The sequence below is a fragment of the Rhinolophus ferrumequinum genome, chromosome 4, assembly GCF_004115265.2.
Source record: "Rhinolophus ferrumequinum isolate MPI-CBG mRhiFer1 chromosome 4, mRhiFer1_v1.p, whole genome shotgun sequence".
Taxonomy (NCBI): domain Eukaryota; kingdom Metazoa; phylum Chordata; class Mammalia; order Chiroptera; family Rhinolophidae; genus Rhinolophus; species Rhinolophus ferrumequinum.
Window position 1 is genome coordinate 71771774 of NC_046287.1, and position 23619 is coordinate 71795392.

A 23619-nucleotide genomic window follows, 5' to 3' on the forward strand; every position below is an offset into this window, starting at 1 on the left:
TACCGTTATCTTTTCCCCTTCTGTCTCATTGGTATTACATCCTCCCATTCATCCTTAGCACAGCACACAGGATCCGTCAAGCCTTGGGGTTGTGCTCTGTATTTCAGGTTTGTCTATGTAAGAATTGATATAAGATCCTGTAACTTTGCATTTGTTGCTTCCTCTGACTGAAATATGTCTATGGCTCTTCTCTCACTAACCCTACACCCCTGGCGAAATATATTTAAGGTTTAGCAGAACTAAGGCACCTCTGTCCTGATACCTTAAATAAACCTGTCCAGATATAGTCAAATACTACTTCTTTTGAGGTCTTGTGGTAACCTGTACAAATGTCTGTTTCAGCACTGTTATGTACTGAATTGTGTTTCTCAAAAAGACATTTTTGAAACCTTAACACCGGATATCTGTGAATGTGTCTGTATTTGAAAATAGGATCTTTGCAGGTATAATCAAGTTAGGGTGAGGTCATACTGGATCAGGGTGGCCCCTAATCAAATGATTAATATCCTTATGAGAAGAGGACATGGAGACAGCAGGGAAGAAGACCGTGTGAAGATGGAGGCAGAGATCGCAGTGGTGCAGTTACAAGCCAAGGAGCAGTCTTAAGGATTATCAGGAGCTACTAGAAACTAGAAAGAGGCAAGAAAGGATTCTTCTCTAGAGCCTTCAAGGGGAGCAGGGTCTTGCTGACACTTTGACTTCAGACTTCCGGCCTTCAGAACTGTGAGAGAATCCACGTCACTTGTTTTAAGCCACCAGTTTGGGTAATTTGTTACAGCTGCCCTAGGAAACTAATATAAGCACCTTCCACCCATGATTTTTAAATATTAGTTCAGGATGCTAGGATCTGTCATCTCCAGGTCCTATTCCAGTGGCTGGGAAATCAGAGAACTCAATCAGTACTGTGGATTAATTTAATCTATTGTAATGCTGCCTTACTTTAATTTAAACTTATTTTGTATTCTCTCTCAAGAGAGGGAAAGACCTATTTATCCAATAAGTATTATTTTAACATTCATACACATTTAAGTCCCAAGGCTATAATTTTACATAGTGTCAATAATGCTAAGAACAACCTCCCCGTGAACCCCACCTTTCTACTTACTAAGAGGTAGCAAAGCTGTCATTGAGCGAGCATCAAACTTCACAGATTCTGAAAAGTTATCAGCGTCGTCCTCTTGATCAGGAAAGGTATCCCACCGTTCCATACTTCTATCAAATACATAGAAAAATACATTACACATATAATGGGTAGGACATTTTGGCATCATATTCAAACTGAATTTTAGGGTTAAAATTCAATTTTAACAAGGAAACACTTATAATTAATTAGCTATATTTACATATCTGCCTTATATATCAATATATTATACCTACTCATAAATTTTAATTTGAACAGTAAAAGACAGACTTACATAGAACCTATTCATGTGTCTATGTACAAATGTTTGTAGGTGTGTGTTTTCTGAGAGTGAGAGGTAGCTTTTATTTCTTAGCTAAAAACATACATATTTCCCAAGTGACGAAAAACAACTATTTAGCTAAAAATAAAAAAATAATAATTTCCCTTAGAACCAATATTTGTGCAAAATGTGAAGCAAATATTTCCTGTGATCTTTTATCAGAGCTTCATGAGTCAGTTTTTCTTTTGCCAAGGCTTCTGTTTATCACTTCGGAAACATAAAATCTAGTCACGAGATTAGAAATCACAACAAACAGTTTCTTTTCTTGTCTTCCTTGTATCACCCTACCCACCCCTGCCAGGGCTGCTCATTATACATTGGCAGCATCACAAATATGTCCTTGTATCTTTTTATGCACAATCCATATTCTATGATACAATCTATGCCTATGTCTCTTTAAGATATATCAGAATCATTTGAGCCTTGATTAAAATCAGAGTGATGGACCTCACCCCCAGAGTTTCTGATGTTTAGGGTGGGGGTGGAGGTCAAGAATTTGCAGTTCCAACAGGTTCTCTAGTGATGTTGCTTCTTCCAGTCTGAGGACCAAGTTTTAAGAACATTTTCCGTGAAAAGAAATGATACGACTTTTCTTGGAAAGAGTTTGGTTCATTTGATTGATAAATTTAGAATGAAGCCAACACCTTCTGATCATTTATTATTTTCTTTAATGCTGAGTTATGGATTTAGCACAGCCAAAGTTTAATTGAGTGCACTGGCAGCTCCAGGACACCAAATTCATATCTCGTCCAGGAAATGAAGGACAACCATTCACATGCAAACATTCATCCTGCTTTGGGGAGAAGTATTGACAAGGAAGGATGTGACTCAACTTCTGTCAATATAATTTTTTAAATGTTACCGAGGAGATTCTTTATTTTGAGTTTGCAATGACAATCTTTGTTCATGCATCATCCTATGAATTGATCTTAGTTTCCATAAATCCTGTTGATCTTACCCAGGAGTGTGTTCTTACATGATTGGCTGCTGTGGAGGAAGGGAGTGTAGGAGGAAGCTATAGGACTTATGTCCTCTTTTATTAGGCAGAAGCAAAGTAAAAGAAATAAATAATTACCTGGGAAAATTGACCATTATAGGAAACCAAATTGGATAATTCAGATCTCGTCTCTCCTAACATTTTCTCTTTTCTAATTCACACTATTATTTGAATTGAATGATAGTTTTACTTGCCAAGCAAAACAAATGTACAAACAAATAATTTTAAAAACTGAGAGAACAATAAAGCTGAGCTAAAGTAATTTTTAAAACTATTGTTCAAAGCAATGGGGATTATATGGTAAAGCTTTTTTTAATTTTGAAGTCAGCTTATAAAGTATGGGCTCACAAAGTATGCATTTAGATACACCTGCTATGTAACTAGAAATTCTTTTCAGGCTGCTTACTGACCCATCCTCAATGTGTTTGACTATGGCTTTAGTCCTAATATTTGAGTTATTATTACTCCATTTTCATTTAAAAAGAAAGGAAACATCTCTTTTTGAAAGGTATTAGTCTCATATATTAGTTTTGTTTTTGTTTTTTAAACATGATAGATATATGGAGAGGGGAGACCAAAAAGATGTATTTTTTCTGATAGAGACCTTCTTGGTAAACATTTTGTACTTAATTCAGGTACTATTTTTCCTGTTCTACTCTTAGTCTTTTTATAGCTTCCTTGAACATGAACCAAATCTTAGGGCTAAGTGACTCTGTTACACTGTTGAGATACTGCCACTCACTCTAGCCTGTTCCTAATCAGCACACATTTTCATTTTGTCAGGTCCAGCAGCAACTACTGAAGCTATGGCCATATCCTGTGGTAGTTCTCAAGGGAACATTACCAACATTTTGATTGGGACAAATCTTTTTTTGTTAAGGACTGCCTTAGTTGTATAGGATGTGTATCACTCCTGGTTGCCGCTCACTAAATGTTAATAATGTCTCCTAATCATTATATTATTACTTCCCTCTGACAAAAAAAATCCAAAAAATGTCATCCCCACACATTTCCAAACACCCAACCCTCTTTGGGAACCCGTCTTCAACATGCATCCCGAATGTGGATGTAAAGTCAGGAACGCTCTTTCTCTGCAAGATTTGCCTTGAACAATCTGTTAACATGTATTTAGTGAAGATTTGTTTTCAAGAAAAAATAATATATATATATTTTTTTGATGAGCTTCAGCAACAATAATAATTCCTCAAATTGTTTTTTGGGATATCTCTCAAATCACTCCCTATGTGTTTAGCCCTTTAAAAAAACTTTATATCTCTCTATATATAATTTTATATACATATAAAAGTTTATACATGTATATACATGCATATATGTAACAGAACTTTGTTAAAACTTACATGAATGCTTCTTACAGAAAACTTACACATCTTATTTTAAAGAGAAAAAAGAGTGGCAAATCCAGAATGATAATCCAGTGATCTAATCTCAGCCTCAATAAATCAAAATGAATGTTATTTTCATCCATATACTTGCTCAAAAGCTTCACATGTCCTTTCAAATAAATTTACAATTTAGAACCCACATGGCCTCTTTTGTTTAAAGGAATTTTCTTGGGAGAAAGAAAGAATTCCACTTGTGTTTTTTTGTTGTTGTTGTTGTTTTTGTTTTGTTTTAATGTAGTTCTAGAATGCTAGAAATGTCACATCATCATGAAAAAAAAGGAAATAGATGGTAAGTATTCAAATTTTTTCAATCAATGACTTTAAAAAAGGAAAACCTATCCCTTCATTTGACCAATCCAAGAAATTTATGTTACGTGCCATTTTATCAAGCATTTTGCAAGTCAATAAATTGCCAAGATCAATGTGTATAGATTATTCTCAACCACCAAAGATTTTATGTACTAATACAGAAGACTAAAATGTTTATAAGTTATTACCAGACAGTACGATATATTTACATACAAAGCGCAGACATAGTCCAAAAGGCAGTGATGAACTCTTTTGGGAAAGTGGGTAGTCAGGGTGAGAAAGTGGGTAGTCAGGTTGTCACAGAAAATATGACACAATATCAAAGTTTTGAAAGCTGAGAAGAAATTTAGGGTGAGAATATTCCAGGGATGGAACATCTGATAAAGGGCATGAAGATATGGAGAACATGGGAACTAGGATCAGCATTATGGAAGCAGGAGTTCTGGGCAGAGAGCCCAGCAGAGGCCAGAGAGCAATGTAGCCGAAGGCTTCCTACTCATGAGTTTCTTCTTTCACTTTGATTGCATAAATTGATCTTGCTTTTCCAACTTATCCAAAATAGAATATTGAACATGTACCTCTACAGACCACTACATTACACCACACACCAAAATTACCTCAAAATGACTTAAGACTCAAATTTAAGACCTGAAACAACATACGGTAGGTGGTAAGCTCCTTGACACAGGTCTTGGCAATGATTTTTTGACACCAAAAGCAAAAGGCACAATAGCAAAAATGAACAGTCCAGGTATCTTGAAACATCTATCTGGATTCCTGTTTTATCTTGACTGTTTTAGCTAACAGTGTGATGCAATTTAAACAAATAGGTCCTGGTGAAAATAGTAGGGAACAATCTCAAGAAACCATTTGCTACATTCCTTACCTAGAAACATTTGATGCACAAGTGCTTTGATACCCAAAATGATTGGGGAATATGGTCTTTAACTTATAGGGACATTCAATTTTTTAAAAAATGAGGAAAATATACCTATACAAATAAAGTAAAAAATTATTATAAAATAAAGTAAAAAACAGGCAGTAGTGACCTGTTTTATATTACTAGTAATAAAATATTTATGTGTCCATTAAATATTTTTATTATTTCCCTTTCACCTGAAATAGAATTTAAGCTCAAATTTGTTTTTCTTTAGGTCTCTAAGCTTTGATCTATTTTTCTTGGACTTATAAAGATGATAATAAACATTTGCAGATTACTGAATTTCAAATTATGGTTTCTTTGTGTAGATTTATTAAAACTTTACAAAAGAAAACACTCTAATTAATGTCTACAAGTGGATTAGCCTAACTGACCCTATACAGGCTGTATAAAACTCCTGACAGGACTAGAGGGCTGGAAGATGCACAATAAAATCTGTTCAGTGGAATGATGAATGAAAAATACTCCCCTCAGTGTACCATGGGAAGTTTAGTTTGTTTACTGGGGCAGTGTATAACAGAGGTTGGTTAATCATGAGCTGTATGAAATATTGGTATCTTTATTCCAGAAAAAAAAAGATTAAGTTAATATATATCGTGCTTTCATAGGATTACTGGCATTTTCTGTTGTTCCTGTTTTGTGTTCTTAGTTTCCATACCCTTTCTGAGAATCTCATCCTCTTCCACGGCTTGAACTACTGCCTGCATACTGACCAAACCAATATATCCAGCTAAGATCCCATGTCTCAGAACCATTTTTTTTTTAAAATAATACAACTACCTACAATGGTGTATTTTCCACATCAACCTCTCTTTTTTCCAGGTTTTTCTGATGTTGGCATATCATCCATTTATATCATCTGTTCGTTATAATCATTTATTGTTTTTTTCTCTTTTTTGTAGTAAAACATGCATGATACGGTAGATATAAAGGCAATACAGAGATGTTGGCAAAGCATGCTCACTTTAACAAAAGGCAAGGGCTTTATTCTAGATCATTCTCACCCACTTGACCCACATCTGATTTCAGAGCCACTCCTGACTTCCTCAGAGCCATTCCTTCCACTCTATCTCAGATGTGTTTTTCAATTTCAGCTCGTTTTTCTCTACCCCAGCCAGGTATCTTGGATAGTAGCAACGGGGTTGGGAATCAAGGGGAGAATGGAAGAGGTATTAAGAAAGAGAAGGAAATGAAAGGAATTTATGTTGCATCATAAAACTGTAACACTTTAACAATAAATAGGAGAAAAAAAATCAAACAGGAAATATTTCTCAGGGAAAAAATATGGGGGGACATAAACTTGGAACAAATATATTTAATGAGCAAGTAAAGGAAGAAGAATCAGTATTAAAGATAAGGAAGAACCTTGGACACTATGGTAGAAGAAGTCAGAATCATGGGAAAGCAAAAGGAACTTCAAGGCACAAGGACATCCATAACCTGCTACAGGCAATTTGAGCTGTTTTACTTGTGTGGTAGAGACAGAAGCAGATTCTTGAGAGATCAAGGAAAAGTCAATGTATAAAAATGAAAGTCCTTGAGTTGTATACCAGAGATCTGGCCACACGCCTGCTTTTCTGTTGAGAAGAGATACTGAAGATTGCACTAAGATCAGTATAGTGAAAGGAGTTTTATTTTTCTCCTCTTATCCCTCCTTATCTCCAACTTGTTAACATTGAGCCAGGTCTCTGTTCTTATCTCATTTCTAACTTTATTTACTCCCTGAGTGTTCTCACCACGCTCATTGCGTTAAATACAATCAATAAGTCTGATGACTCTTACTTCCGTATTTCCTGCCCAGACCTCTCCTCTTGACTCCAGATCTGTATATGCAACTGCCGAAGGACATCACTACTTGGATTTCTTATATGTGGCCCAGACCTAAGGGCCTTTCTTGTCTCATCCTCCATTTGCAATCTATTGTCAGATCTTACTGATTTGTTTTCAAACCTAATCAGAAACTGGCTGCTTCTCATCACTTTTCCTACTACCATCCTGGTTTGAGCCCCATCATTTTTCTCAGCCGGACTATTTCAAAAGCTCCCTAATTGGTCTCTCAGCTTAACTCTTACTCCTTCCATTTTATTGAGTCTCCACACTGCCTCTAGAGTGTTCCTTTTACAAAGTAAGTCATATCCTGTCACTCCAGTACTGAAGACCTGTGAACACCTTCCCATCTCACTCAGGTCCTGATTAAAACCTCACTCTCTCCGACAAACATTTCTTAAGCCTCAAATTTAAAATTATAACCAACCTTTCTCACTTCCTGTTTTCGTTCCTGGTTGGATTTATTTTTTTCCTCTAGAACTTATCACTAATTTGAAATAAGTTTTCCTTATTTACCTTGTCTATTGTCTGTCTCCTTTCACCCAAGTTAGATCCATGATGTAGGAATTTTTATCTCTTTTGTGCAATGACTAGAAAGTTCCTGGCACTTGGTAGGTACCCATTACATACATAAATACATTATAAAAATTTCATAAATGAAAATGAAACATTTTTTGCAAAGATGACTAGGTTTCTTAACTGGGGGTTATGCCTCAAGAAAAGTTTGCATTTCACTAACGTGGAAATTTTAGAAGTTCTATTATACATTGGAAAATAAACGGTTTTTCTCTGAATTGTGTGTAAATAGGAAACTGAAACAAAATGTTTCATCTCTGAAGTTCCTACTTTGCCTCAAAGACATTCATGAGACTTACTAGATTACTATACTTCTTTACTAGTATTATTAGTGTAATTTTTTTAGTAATGTTAAAGAACATACTCATGTGAAGTTCCAACAGCAGCCAATGAACAATTTGCACAATTCAAATGGGCCTTTAAATTTCATTTCCAAAGTTAAGAGAAAAAGCAAGTTCACATAAGTTACAATTTTAACCAAATGTCAATTCACTGACAGAGGACTGTGAAATCTTCTTAGTTTGTACAATCTATTAAAAGCATGTTCTCATGAGAAGTGAAACACATCTCTGCAATATCAGCTTTTTATAAGGTGGGTGAAAAGTTTACAGAAGCTACAATAGGAAAACCATATGAAAGAATTTCAATGTTAATTTGTTTGGAAACATACCCTTGATGTTTTTACTGTGTTAAACGTTATATAACATTATGTAAAAAAGTTATAACAATATCAGAGATAAATTGGAGCAAAATTTCTGTTATCTCATTGCCCTTAATATATGAAAAAATACTTTCATTTTTTTATATGAAATTTGAGTCTTTGTTCTTACATATCTACGTTACATAGCTGATTTATAGTGAATATTATCATTTGGTCTTATACATGTCCCTTAAAATCATATCATTATTTTTATATTCCAAATTATTTTTTATTTTTTATTTTTTTTTATTTATTTATTTTTTTAATTTAAGTTTATTGGGGTGACAATTGTTAGTAAAGTTACAAATTATTTTTTAAATTGAAAATGATGGGCTACATAATAACTCATCAAATAAATGTAACTATTCATGTAACCATTTTCTTATAATGGATTTTTTTAAAAAAAAATTTGTCTCCTCTTCTTTGGAGGGCAATATCTTACTAATATAGATGATAATGTAAATATTTTCATAATGTATCTGTATTATTTTGAGATATTTCTTTGGGATTATTCACCATATGTTGAATTACTGGTTAACAGGAAAAGTATTTTAAATTCCTTGGTGTCTACTGCCTGACTACTCTTCAAAAAGATCATACAATTTTATAAAGTTTCCAGTCATAAGTGACTATGGCAGTTTTCAACCAAATTCACTACTATTCAGTAATAATGTTTATTTTGGAAGCATTTAGATTTTGACAAGAGTTAAATGATCCCTCCAAGGAAGTTTTATTTGCATTTTTTGTTATTAGTGTTGAGATATTTCCATTAATTATTTGTTTTTCTTCTTTTGTTTTGTTTATTCATATCAATTGGTTATCTCCTCACAGGCTCCCTCTTTACATAGGTACGAATAAACTATATGTAATATATATGTTGTGCACATTTTTCCTTCTTAGACTGTTTCCTATTTCAAATTTGTCATCAAACTTTTAAGGTTAATTTCATCTGCAAGATTCGGGATAAATAATAACTCTGTAACCTTATTATTTAAAAATAAAAAAAAATCTGATTTTGTATGAATAGTTCAAAAATATATAAATGAGAATAACATTAACATATTTGTGAAACCAACAGCTCTGCTGTTAAAAACTGTGTCCATAAAAGGGATTAAGGTAAAAAATGGAAACACATATTGTGCCTGATACTATTGATGCTCATCCTTGGTAGTGAAGAAGAAAGAGCATCAATTTTTGAATATGAAGCCTAGGTTTGAATATTGACTGTGCCATTTCCTAGCCACGACCTTTCACAAATAACTTACTTGATTGCAGTTTCTTAATACATGTAAAACATGATTACAATATCACTTTAAAGAATTATTATAAGAATTAAAAATAATTTTTGTAAATTGCCTGGTACACAATTATCAACATATGAGTCAATATTTTAAAATACCAATTTTTTTTTTAAATATAGAATTATTTTATCCTCACAACAGCTAGGGAACCAAGACCTGAGATGTTTAACTAGTTAATGTTACAGAACTAGGGAAGGGAGAAGCTTGGATTTGAATGTGGGGAGTGTACTTCTAGAATATCAGCTCCTAACTACTGCATGAAACATGTACAATCCTATTCTATGACTTTCCTATCACTGTTCTCGCATTGCCCATGAGAATGCTAACCCCCATTCTATGCTACGTAAATCTTACCCATTCTTCAAGATGAACCTAAATTCGAATAAATCCATGAAGATGTTTTTAATAGTCCCATCTCCCTTTGAAGTAATTTTGACCTTATATTTCCATAGTAGTTAACTGTAGCATTTTCATACTACTTAAGGTACTCAAATTATAGACTTATATATTATTTTATGTCATATTAAGGTGTTCAAATTATATATTTATTTTAGATCATGAACTTCCTGAAGACAGTGACTTCATTTTATTGTTTGTATCCCCTCCCTACATCTAGTTCAGTGATATGCATATATAGATGCACAACCAATATTTCCTATATGATAAGTAAAGGTAATAAAAGGTATTTAGTTAAAGCCAAAAGTCTAATATGAAAATTAAGGAAATGAGACTAATTAAAATATGTTTAATCATGTTTTGAATTAAAGCCAATATTTTAAATCAAAATATATACAATTATATGCCAAAAATTTCTCGCTAGTTTAAACCTACAAAGTATTTAGTATGTTTCATACATATCTATGCACACATATACATTTTTCACTCATGGAAAACCTAGCAAAAACAAAAATCTCTATTTTTTACCATTCAAACAACCAAACCAAATTATTAGTTATAGGATTAAAAAATTACACCAGAAATTATTGAATATATATCACATATCACATACACACACAGAGCAGACACATATAAACAATAGAAGCAATTTTTTGAAGAACATTAAAATAAACTTATTTTACCGTTTGTCCTAAAGACGGCTGAACTGATTTATCCACTTCCCTCTATTTACAATTGAAACTTAAAATCTTTATCACACAGTATTTCAGCATCTGATACATGAAGAAAGGAAATGACACATTGAGTGTTGAAAATTTTTCTTAACAATGCATTTCAATAATACTCTCACCAAAGTACAAGTCTGCAAAATCTAAATTTGTCAGATAACTCATTCCTCCTCCCATCTAGGACATTACAAAAAAAAAAAAAAAAGAGAAGTAAGATGAAAAAGAAATGGGGTTATTATAACAGGACATATAACATATGGTAGATGGATTTTTTTTTTCCTTTTTATAAGATATGTATGTCTCTATAAATTCCCATTATTTATTATTTTCTATTAATCTCATCTTATATTGATTTTCATTATCTTCTCAAACTTATATCTATATAAGTTTGAAGAGAAACTTCATGTTTAAGTGATTTGTTTTTCTTAATCCTTTTTTCTGCATTTCTTATCTGTAGCTTCAAACACAAAAAACATGAGGAAAGGATACGTATGCTAACTAAGCAAAAGGAATAATCCAATAATGCTCACTGCAGCTCTACCTATATTGATGTTAGCATTATCTACAGATCCCTTTTGAGCAACTAGTAACCAGCTGTTTATTTCCCCAGAAACACAGTGGAGGAAAGGAGTCTGAGGCAAGGAGTCAAAAGAAAGAAGTATCCTTCACCTTCTACTACCCTGTCAGAGTTTACACTTTTCATCTCACTTATTTGACCACATTCAACAAATCCCAGTATGACACACATAAAAAGCATATATTATAGCTAATTTTTATAGCTAATTCTTCTAGGGAAAGGTATTTAGTGTATATCTTGTAGGCACTTCTTGGTGCTTTAAACAGGGAGGGATAATATTTCATACCATCGATGGCCAAAATAATCTTGCCATGCCGTTGAGCACCACAGAGCACTGTATCTCAGAAGGCAATATCCCTGGTAGAAAGAAAGCAGGAATTCTGCACTGTGTTTGAGAGGAAGAAAGGAACAGTATCACCCAGACATTCTTAAACACTAATAGCAATAGCAATAGTAACAGGGGCAGTGAAGCAAGCAGTGAGAGTGCCAGCCAGGTAACTTTGGACGAGAAGGAGGATTACTGAAGTGGATCCTGGCTGCATCTGCGTAACTGCTACGAGGATATTCCTTAACCACGCTAAGTTTATCACCAAATTCTTGGTGAAGAAGAACTTACACTAACATCAGAACTCAATCTGTTTGCTTTGTAATTGTTTGTATGTACCTCTGACTTTATATAGAAAACAAGGTCCTTTAGGGGTCTTTAAAAAATCTGGAGTTTAAAAACCTTAAATTTGAATACCCCTCTCAACACTATATGATTAGAAAAGTCAGACTGGGAATAACAAACTAAGACAGCAAATTTCCAAAATTGTATCCTAATGAGGTTTATTTCTGTCAGAGTAGGCTTTATTTCTATAAGCCTACTGCAATATTGTTTTGTATATGTCTTTACTTCCACAGTGCTAACCACTTCTCTATATGATTACTTCCACATCCTTTGAGAATCTAATTGTTCATTTAAAAAAAAGCCCTCTGTTTCTCTTCGTATGTGTGTGTATAAATAATATAGTATATACAACATTACATGATATAATCTCTTAGGTCTTAACTATACTCGTATGTAAGATGCCTTACTAGACAACCAGGTAGAAAATATATTCAAGTCAAGCTAATGATGAATTAAAAAAAAACAAAAAACTGAGGGGATGTCTAAGGAGTTGGGCCTTTATATTCATTGTTTCATTTGATTTCACAGCAACTTTGCCAGATCATTTTCCTGATTAAGAAATTGTGGCTTAGAGGTATTAAGCAAACTTGCCAAGAGCAAGGAGCTATGAGTCATTGGAGCTGGTATGTAATCCCAGTTAAATCTGCTTTCAAAACTCGGCAAAATAAACATTTGTCTCAATCTAGATCAGTGTGTGTATTATCAGGGGTCTCTGAGAGAAATGTTATATTGAAAACAAATTATAAACATGGCACATTCCAGATCATCTGCAGAGTGGCTTTACTATCATTTACTGCCATGGGATTCCAATGACTTCTTTTTTGTTGTTTGTGGACCTACATGTCTAAAGTGAAGGCTATATAACATTATTCAAATAAGTGTTCAAATAACTTTCACAGTCAAATAAAGAAATGGGATGGAAGAACTGACTTGAGTCTCATCGGGCTCACTGTGGTAAAAGCATGCATGATGATCGACAAGGAAGATGTAATTTACCTTTTTTAAGAGATACTTTTGTATGCCTAAAATTGTAATAGGTCGTTAGTTATAAGGTAATGATACCACATATTTATGTGTTAAATTTGCAAAGATAATATTTTGTTTTTCACATTCAGAACTCAAAGCAATAGTTAGATAGTGATTTAAATCTTCTTGGCCTTTTGGCTAAGATTAAGTATAGATAGTGATTAAAATACAAGTTTGAATAATGCTACAATGGATACATCTATGTGAATATAATGCATTCACATAACTATCAAAACATACCTTATCAAAATTGATATTGAAATATTGCATCGTTTGATGAAAAATTGCATTGTTTGATGAAAAGTAAGCAGAAAAAAATAAAAACCTTAATATTATCCATAACACTTTATACATTTTATACAGAAGTTTCCTGCATAAATATTATTGAAGTTAAAATACAGAAACAAACTAAATATAGTATCAGAACAAAGCAGTATCTTGCTTCTATTAAGCCTATCAATATTGTCTTGGTTACCCACACAATCTAAAATTGACGTTTATGATTAAAGTTTTAGTATTTTTGTAGGATTTTCAAAAATTTATTTTACAAATGCATTATTGGATTATTACTTTTGCTTAGTTAGCATACATATCCTATCCTCATGTGTTTTGTGTTTGAAGCTACAGATAAGATATGCAGAAAAAAGGATTAGGAAAAACAAATCACTCAAACATGGAGTTTCTCTTCAAATTTATATGGATATAAGTTTGAGAAGATAATAAAAATCAATATAAGATGAGATTAATAGAAAATAATAGACAATAGGAATTTATAGAGGCATACATATCTTATAAAAAGGAAAAATCCATCTACCATATATTACAAACGCATTTAAAAGTTGGTTAAAAATTACAGAGCTATGGAATTTAGGTCTAAATTTATGTCTCCGTCTTAACATAAAATTATAATAAAATATTAATGGTGGAGTGGAAGGACCAATATGTGTATTCATTTTTCTTTGAGAATCAATGCACAATACTAGACTGTTGGTTTTTTAAAAGAAAGTGCATGGAAGACTTCTAATTCCAGCCCTGACATCTAAAGAGCTTGGAAGACATCACTCATGTCCCTACGACAAGAAAAATTAGCTGAACAAACTGAAAAGCGATGATTTTTCTTGGAGCCTTCAGAGAATTGAGGCCTCATGGCAAACTGCCACCCAAATTTTAGTGAGGTGACTACAGAGACTCGCAGCTGAGGTCAGTTTTCCTGAGCATAAGCCTGGATGGAACCGGAGCATACACCGGTGATAACACTTAAACGGTCATTTTGCTGGATGCTGAGTAAGGACTACTGTGAGTGGCAGAGATTCCTGGGGGCTGCAGTCTTAGGGGGACCCCCAAACTCTCGAGGGCTTTGCCTCCAGAAATCCCACTAGCTCCTTACAGTCGACAGCCAAAAAAAAAAAGAAAAAAGAAATCACAGTGTACCTCTAGTAGAGGTGGGAGAAAAATAATCATTTTTTTTTTTTAATATAACCAGAGCATTCTCCATAGTAAAATCTTCCTCTCCAGAAGAAACTCATCTCACTGAGGCAGCTGAAGGGCAATTATCCAACTCCAGCTTCATTTCCGTCCTCCTTAATGGAGGGTAGGGGGAAGGAAAGGAGGAGCTAAGAAGCACTTGTGAAAGTCACAGTACAGGGACTCGGGCCCACTAAAAGACTCGGATTGAATCCTAAAATGATGGAACGCTTCCCCTTCCTCGTCCCTTACCACCCCATCAGCATGGCTCTGCTATGGTAACAGTAGATTAGCGCTAACAGAGTTGCAAGGTTCTTTTACAAAGCAAATTGGTAGGGAAAGCCCAATGACCACAGGAGAGACAAAAACAAGGACACTAGAGGAAATTTTAGCTTCTGACAGCTACCGCTACAGCAAACATGAAACACAGCCTAACTCTTAGCCAGGTTATCATAAAATCTCACCCTAAGGCCGATTTACCACAGTTCCTATTTACCTGATATATAATATCATTTCTAGCTTTCAGCACAAAATTACAAGGCATGCTAAAAGGCAGGAAAGTGTACAGCAGGACCTAAAAGTCACACTCCTTGGAGTTAGGGAGGCAGAGAGAGTAGAGTTTGTACAGAACACTAGTGACTAACTTCCTTGCAAGCTCAGCTGCTCCCCAAAGCAACATGAACAATTCACCCTTCCCTTGTGATTCATGTCTTACTAAAAAGACACAGTTAAGAAAAAAGTAAAAGTGACTTTATTTTCAAGTGATATTTTAAAAACATGAATTCACAATACACTGAGTGTAGGGAAGTTCAGCTTCAGAATTAAAGTTGACAGACCCATGCAGTTTAAATATGCTTAAAAGTGGTAAATGTGGTAATTAATTTAAGCCTGAACGAAATTCATTAAACAAATTTCTACCCAGAAGTCTCCTGGAATCATTACGGGATGTCAGCCTAGGGGCTCAGGAAGAGAAGAGGACTTATACTTCAGCCAAGGGAATTGTAGCAAAGTGGATATCATTTACTTTATAGCAATTTCACATGCTCTGTACCCTTTTTTTTTTTTTTCCCATAGCAAAAGCTCTTCATTTTAAAATGAGAGAACTTGGAGACTCTTCAAAAAATTATCTAGGGTCACCAGGACAGTGACAAAGCATGAACTAAAATCTATATCCTATGGTGTTCTTTCCACTATGCCACGTGGATACTTAGGTTTCGTGAACATACATCATTATTTATTGATACCTCTCTATTTTCTCTCATAATATCTTCAGAAGCTACCGCTGATGAGTTCCAGGAGTGCTTCCAAACTTCCAATCTGGCTTTTGCTGTTCGATCTGCCTGTAATGGCTTTCACGTACTAAAGGGCTCTTTCTCTTTTGTCTCCCCAATATCTTGAGAACACCACTCATTGATGAACTCTAGCCAGGAACCATATAGTGAAGGTGATTCTGAGCAATGCACATTGATGAACTCTAGCCAGGAACCATATAGTGAAGGTGATTCTGAGCAATGCGGCTCCTGAGAGCCGCTCGAGGGCACAGAAAAGACAGTAAAAACAGGAGAGCGGTGTGTGCAGTGAGGCGAAAAGGCAATACCTCACACCTGCTCAGTGGGGGGACTCAGAAAAGGACATCATCCAAAGAAGGACCGGAAGCTGAATTGCTGAAAAGAAAGAGAACATTTTGGGTGGAGAACATTCCTGAAGGAGGCAAGAACATGAACAGCATCACGGATCAAAGCAAGGCAATGTGGCTGGAGCAAAAGAAGCAACAGGTGGCAAGCCAGGTTCCAGATAAGAAGGAGAGTTAGGTAGGAGGCCAACGGATTGAGAAGGTTTTTATCTTAAGAGCAGTGGAAAGACATTAATGATTTTGAAGTGAGATGAAGGAGACACATTTGGACTTTGAAAGTTGACTCTGTTTGCCAAGCAATGTGGAGAATAAATTAGAGGTGGGACGTTAGAGTGAGGGCAAGTAGACTAGCAAGTTAAAGCACTAGTGCAGGAAAAAGTTGATGGCAATTTGGACTAAAGCGGTGTCAGTGGTAATAGGGAGAAGTGGATAGAGATATTAAAAGGCAAATTGAATGGAACTTGCCAATGGATTCGATGGTGACAGATGGTGGGCTTGACATTTTCTCATTGACTACTCCAGATCCTACTCTCCACCCTACTGTTTTCCCCAAGAGGCTAATCTTTTTGGATTAAAATAAATGGCTCCCTTGACCTCTGGCTTCCAATTTGGTTTGGCAAATGGACAGCGAGCAGGAGATTTGTGAAAGGAGAGTTAATTCTTCATATTAATTGTCTAGATATAAAATAAACATTTATGGTCTAGGAATGTTAGGTGGCCTCTTAAGGAACTACTTGACCTATATAAGCTGAAAATTTCTGGGTCTGGTAGGCAGACACCTAGCTCTCATTATTGCAGGGATTTCAATATCTTACACAGTTCCAGAACAGTGATAGTTAAACCATCCAGTACATTTTGAGTGATGAGCCCTTGGAGGAACAACCCAGAAACCTGGTGATAGGACTTGTGGCAAGCAGAATAATGCCCTCCCCTAGAAAGATATCCATCTCTTAATTCCCAGAACAATTGCTATGTTACAAGGCAGAGGGGAATTAACATTGCACATGAAATTAAGTTTGCCAATCATCTGACATTAAAATAGGTAAATTATTCTGGATTATCTGAGTGGGTCCAATGTAATAACCAGGATCCTTAAATGTAGAAGAGAAAAGCAGAAGTGTCAGAAAAATTGATGTGATCATGGAAGAATGGCCAGAGAGATACAAGGTTGTTGGCTTTGGCAATGAAGAAAGAAGGCCACAGCTTAAAGACTGTGGGTGCCCTCTAGAACCTGAAAAAGGCAAGCACCGATTTCCCCTAGAGCATCCAGAAAATAATGCAGCCCTGCCAACACTTGATTTTAGTTCAGTGAGATCCATTTTGGATATCTTACCCATAGAACTATAAGAAAACAAGTTTGTGCTCTTTTAAGCCATTAAGTTTGTGTTAATTTGTTATTGTACCAGTAGAAAACTAACACAGGACTATATTATTTTCCTACGGCAGCCATTCAAAATACTACACTGGGTTGTTTAAACAATAGGGTTTTATTCTCACAGTTCTGGAGACTAAAGTCCAAGATCTAGGTATCAGCAGGCTTGATTTCTCCTGAGGCCTTTTTCCTTGACTTGCAGTTGGCTGCCCTTTTGCTTCTCCTTCACACAGTTGTCCCTTGGTCCTCACACTCCCCTTATCTCTTTGTGTACTCAAACTTTCTCTTCTTATAAAGACATCTGTCAGATTGGACTAAGGCCTCATTTTGCCTTACTCATCTCTTTCAAGGCTCTGTGTCTAAGTCCAGTTACATTCTCAGGTACTAGCGCTTCGGGCTTTATCATGAATTTTGGGAGAAAACAACTTAGTTGATACCAAGGACTATATTGTAAATCTCTGTGATGCCATCTCCAGAGGGCCCTGAAGCAGTATATTCAGGTGACTTATTGGGTCTTGTGAAACAGAGGCTCAGAACTCATGCCGAACTGCATGCTCATAGAGTGTCTTGGCCCAAGTTCAGCCAATAATCTGGTTGACAAGATGAACTTCTCTGGTGAAAACCAATCAGTCTCTTCTCCCAGCTACCACTTATACAAAGTAATCTTGTAATAAAGATGGAAGTGACTCCTGATCTCAACAAGGATAATCTGGATATTGCTGCTAATGAGTTTTCAATGTGTCAGCAGCAGGAGAAACCACTGAAATCATCTTATATGGCTCTGTCAGTCATCTGGTGGCACACTGATTACACGTGACTCAACATTTACCATCCTTATGAGGAAACAAAGTCTCAGAAAAGTAGCACCCTTAGCCAAGATCATGAGAATGGTAAATACTGAGTTTGAATTAGAACCCAACCATTTTCTTAACTAATCATTATTTGCAACACTGTACTATCATGAATGTGATAATGATGATTGAAGTGGGCCTTTTGACTCTTTCTGGTAAATTCTCCATTGTGAGTATCTTTTGGGGAGGCAGGGTTCCTGAGATACAAGCTCCAGCATCTCTCTCTTCCTGCCCCTTGAAAACTGGAATGCAAGCTATGACTTAGCCAGGCTAATGACTTAATCCTGCCTGAGTTTTGAGTCTTGAGAACATAAGACAAAAATGTTAGGATAGGTCAGAAATGATTCATAGCAGTGGTAGGAATAAGAGTCCAAAGGAAGATTTATTATCAAGAATCCTGTACTGGAGGTGCTGTGAACATCATCCTGAAGTGAAAGAGGCTTTGGACCTGTGTGCTTAGCCTACTTTGCTTCTTGCCCTTTTCTCAAACTGGGTTCTCCAGCCTTCCCACTGATTTTGGGTGGGACCAGACCATCTTTCACTGAATGTCTTTGCTGTTTACATAAGTCAGAGTTCTTACTAGTACAATGGTGATGACACGAGGTAACCAAGTAGAAGCTGATGTAGAGAAACCAGATGGTCTCAAGAAGGGTGGACTAGGTGCTGGTGTTGGTGCATAGCTTCTAAGGGGAATACTTCAAAGGTGACTGTACTGATATTCAGCAATGAGGTATGTAGCACTTTTTCTAGGATGAGTTCGCGAACTTAATTGTGTGACCCTAATTGTCCTTGTGGAACTAAGATTGAAAGGAAGACTATACATTATTAAAGGCTTTATTACCTGGCTATGTAAACTTAAAAATAATGGGTTTGCATATGCAAAAAAATTTTAACCTGTTAAAAAAAAAAAGAAAAGAATACTGATTATCCCTCGCTGACTAACCACCATTGTCCAGGACTTATTCTTTCTTTCTTTTCCAATTTAATTGCTAAGAAGTGAAAGTTTAATAGTTTATACTATTCCAATGGTAACTTTATAAATGGCATGCTATCTCTACAGAAGCATGGGCAGTATGAATAAGTGGGTTCTTACATAATTGGTCACATCTACTTCTCTTCATTAGATAAGTAATATGAATGAGATATGCTTTGTGATCATTAGTAATGTTCCATTTAAAAATATTGCCTCAATCCTGAACGACTTAGAGGCATGCACCTTAATTTGCCAAATCTACTATAAAAAGAATAGTTCAAACTTTGTTAATTAGGCTCAGGTGCCTGAACAGATCTGAGGAAGTTCTGCAATTCTCGGCAGGACAAGGATGTCATCCAAAAATCACCCAACTAAGGAGAACAGTGATTATTAAAATAAGGATGAAAGGAAATGGCAATTTTCATCACTAGCCAACACGAAGCATACCCCACAAAGGACAAAATGTAAACCATCTTTTGAATAATAGTTTAAAGAAAAGGATGATTCTGAAAAATGAAGAAATACAACTAATATAAGCTGCTCAAAATTGCATTTTTCTTTGTCATATAAATAGTAATAGCAATGCTTAATCTTGAGCCATCTATTATATAGATATGAAACAAATTATCTTAAGAAAATTATTTTGCAAGGCAAAAGCTTTTTGAAATTTAATGAAGTCTTTCCCATCTTTCATACTGTTTAAAACAAAGTTACACAGACTTCACATGGCATTGATCCTAAGCAAAGGGAACAGTCTCCCCTAGCTGTTTTTACATAATGTGGAAGAGATTTTGTTTGTTTTTTTTGCTTTACTGAGGTAGACTCTGACATATCAAATATCCCTTCCTGTTTCTAACACCTTTCCCAAAAACATTCTAGGACTTACATTTTAAAATATTCACTAGCTAAGGCAGATTAAGAAGAATTGTTAGGAAATTGGTTACTGACATTATTATCTTTACGTCTGGAAATAAACACCTTGCATCCAAATCACTTGTTATATTCATACAACATAGGAAAAATGAGCAAGGTGAGACCTCTAATGATAGGGTAAACCAGCCAGCAAGAAACTATTTAGTAAAGAAACATGGTGTTATTTATTTAAGAAACACATTCAGAATCCTCAGTGTTTTCCAGGAAGTAAACATTTTTATTTTCTTATGATAATTTACTCATTATTATGCACAAGATTATTATTTAAATAGCATGGCACATAAAGTAACAGATGCTAATACAGGCTGCTGAGACTGAATCTTGCCTCTGGAATTTACCAGCTGCAACATCAGGCAAATTATTTTACCTCAGTTTTTCATCAATACAATGAGAATTTCAAAAATAACCTATTAGAACTGAATAAATTCATATTTGTAAAAGGCATTTAACAGTGTTTGGCATCTAGTAGCTTTCTATAAGTGTATTGTTAACAGCAAATTGAAATGTTATATTGAAATTTAACATTTAAAATTGAAATTTAAAAATGTAAAACCAACATTGAATCCTCTTCATTAATATAACATTTTTTCCTAAAGAGCAGTCTCTTAGGAAATATTAATGGAGTAGCAATCTTCTTTCATTTCTAGTAACAGATTTTTAATATGGAATGCTATTTTACTCAGTAAACTCAATTGCAGAGTTTGTTTTGATGTAAACTATATGGGTTGTTATATTTTCCAGTCTCTTATTATTTCTGTCCCAACATAATTTTTTGTCCTTGATAATTTAGCCATTTAAATGAGTTAATTTTAATCTTATAATGACTGGAAAGATTCTTGATAAATATGTCATGATTTATTTGCTTATGAAGTCTAGTATTATAACATCATTGGAAAAATCACAGATTCCAGAGTCAAACTAATGGGCTTCAAATTCCAGATCAACTGTAATTAATTCTGTGATTTTGGGCAAGTTAATTTAACCTTTCACTGTGCCTCAGTTTGCTCATCTCTAAAACAAGGATAAAAAGTATTATCTTATAGGTTTGTTGTGAAATTAAATGAGTTTATAGTTGTGTTTTCATGTGTTAATTATCATTATTGGTATTATTATAATTCACATTGTGACATCATTTTATTTTAATTTTTGGTGTCCATTTCTGGGCCTTTGAAATGTCTATTTGCTGTAATTTTAGGTAGATGTCTACTTCAAATCTTTGGAATGTTAAAACTGGACAAAATAGCCTTTAGGCCTAAAGTAGACTGTATCACCAACAACTGTTTGTTAAAGAAACAGGAAAGCAAAACATTGAGACTACAGGATTGAATGACATTCCGTATGAATAGCATCATTATGTTATCGTATCTGCATTCCATAGAAATTTCTTCCTCCTATTCATGTAATTATTCTCCTTACCTCTCTTATAAACAACCCTTGCCTTCACCTCCTAATCATAACACTAGTTAGAATCTGTCTTAATTAGTGCTTTCCAATAAACTATTCTTTTGGATCTCAACTAAATACTTTATTTCCTCTCACTTTGGCCTTTTATTTGTAGGTTAACAAGTTATCCACATAATTGTTGGAAATGTAGAAGAGGCCAAATATACTTTGGGGCTATTAGAATGTTTCCTAGACCATTTAGAACTGACCCACCATGGGACTTAACTACCTCTGAGGGATCTGGGCCCAAAGAAGCAAGTCCAGGCCTCTGTCTCTTCAACTGCTCTCATCCAGAGAGCTGAAAGAATGAGCACTGTTCTTTGCTGTCGGAGAATTGTACAGCTTCATGTATTTGTTAGTAAAGAACAATGGTAAAAGACCCCAGGAAGATGCCTCTATCTCACTTTGCTCCTTAATTCGCGAAGAAGAGTCATTCTAATTGGATAATTTTGCATTCAGGTTTAATCAGCAAAGGAATCTGGAAAGATGAAATATAGTTTTTTTGTTTTGGTTGCTTTCAATCTTCCATCTAGAAGAAGAGTGGAATGGACTGACATTGAGTGAGCCAATTTAGAGAATCCACCTGATAAATTAATAAAAGTAACAGTTATGCTCATTAAAATTATTTTAATTAGAGGATGACTATTACAGGGTATTTCGAAATGCATGCCTAAGATTATACATGTAGGTAGTTACACACACACCACACACATGCAGACACACACAAGCATGCCCACATGCATACATATATACATACACACACATTACAGAAGGTGCCAAAAAAATGTATACACATTTTAAGAAATGAAAAAACTGCATTAAAATTATAATACTCAATAATATACTGATAAAAAAAGATGAGTACAAGTAATTATGTATACATTTTTTTGGCACCCCCGGTATATATATACATTACACACACACACCTTTCTCTCTCTGTCTCTCTGTCTCTCCGTGTGTGTATATATATATATATATATATATACACACACACACGATATATACACATACACACACCACAATATAATATGTTTGAATGTTAATACTCCATCAGTAGGCATCACAATCATATTTTGTGGTATTGCTTTTTCAGTTAAAATATTTGTTATAGCTTACAACAGATCAAAATAGCGCAAGGGAGAATTTATGTGAACTTAAAAGTATGCCAGGTAATTCTGACACTTTTAGCTATATTAACGTAAATATACCAAAACATTTATAATGCTTGCTTCTAAGTGGTGAAATTCTTACTGTGTTTTATGTATCTTTCAACATTATGAAACAAAAACATGTGTTTAATAATATGGTTTATACAGATAAGAATAACTTTTATTGAGTTAAAATAAATTCTAATTTGGTAGATGTCAGAGCTCTATTCCAGAAGAATTATACCAATTTGCCTTTCCATTAGCAGTTCATGGAAGCAAATACGTGTTCCCTTAAACCATTATTGCTCTGAAATTTGTTTGTTATTTTTAACTTTATCCATTTATTTAAATTGATTTTTTCTCATAATATGTTGTATGCACTTATTTGTAGTTGAGTTTAACCTAGTTTTCCTAGTGCATTGGTCATTTACATTTATTTTATTAATTGCTTGCCCACACATAGTCTCTTTAATTGAAATTTGTTTTTTGTCCTTTTTGAGTTTATAAGAAAAGACTCTGTTTTTGAGTATCGTAATTCTTTCTTTCTTTCTTTCTTTTTTCATTTTGGTTATGTTTGTTGTAATATTTTATAATATGATTTTTAAAAAAACTTTTTATACAGCCGGATAATCAATGTTCTGTTTTTTCCCTAACTTTATTTTTAAAGAATCTTTCCCAACTCAATGTTTTAGTGAGGACAACAAAAATAAAAGCCACAAAATGAGAGCAATACTTATATCTAATTTGAAAAAAAAACCTAATATACAGATTATATGTAATATTCCTACAAATAATTAGCTAAACAATAGAGGACATGAAAAATAGAAGACATAATATTCGAGGAATTTTGTTTCTAAGTATACAGCAATTTTAGTCAAGGTTCACCAGA

General features: G+C 34.5%; 1 protein-coding gene across 4 annotated transcripts in view; it reads right to left on the reverse strand.

Annotated features, from left to right (window-relative positions):
• Positions 1-10724, reverse strand: part of MSR1 (macrophage scavenger receptor 1) — a 72867-nt gene extending 62143 nt beyond the window's left edge. For all 4 annotated transcript variants that reach the window (XM_033105130.1, XM_033105132.1, XM_033105133.1 and 1 more), the window contains exons 1-2: positions 10596-10724; positions 1106-1212 (exon numbers count right to left, since the gene is read on the reverse strand). In XM_033105130.1, the coding sequence (XP_032961021.1) occupies positions 1106-1208 (103 nt within the window). In that variant the 5' untranslated portion in view covers positions 1209-1212; positions 10596-10724. The remainder of the gene's footprint in view (positions 1-1105; positions 1213-10595) is intronic.
• Between the last annotated feature and the right edge of the window lie 12895 nt (positions 10725-23619).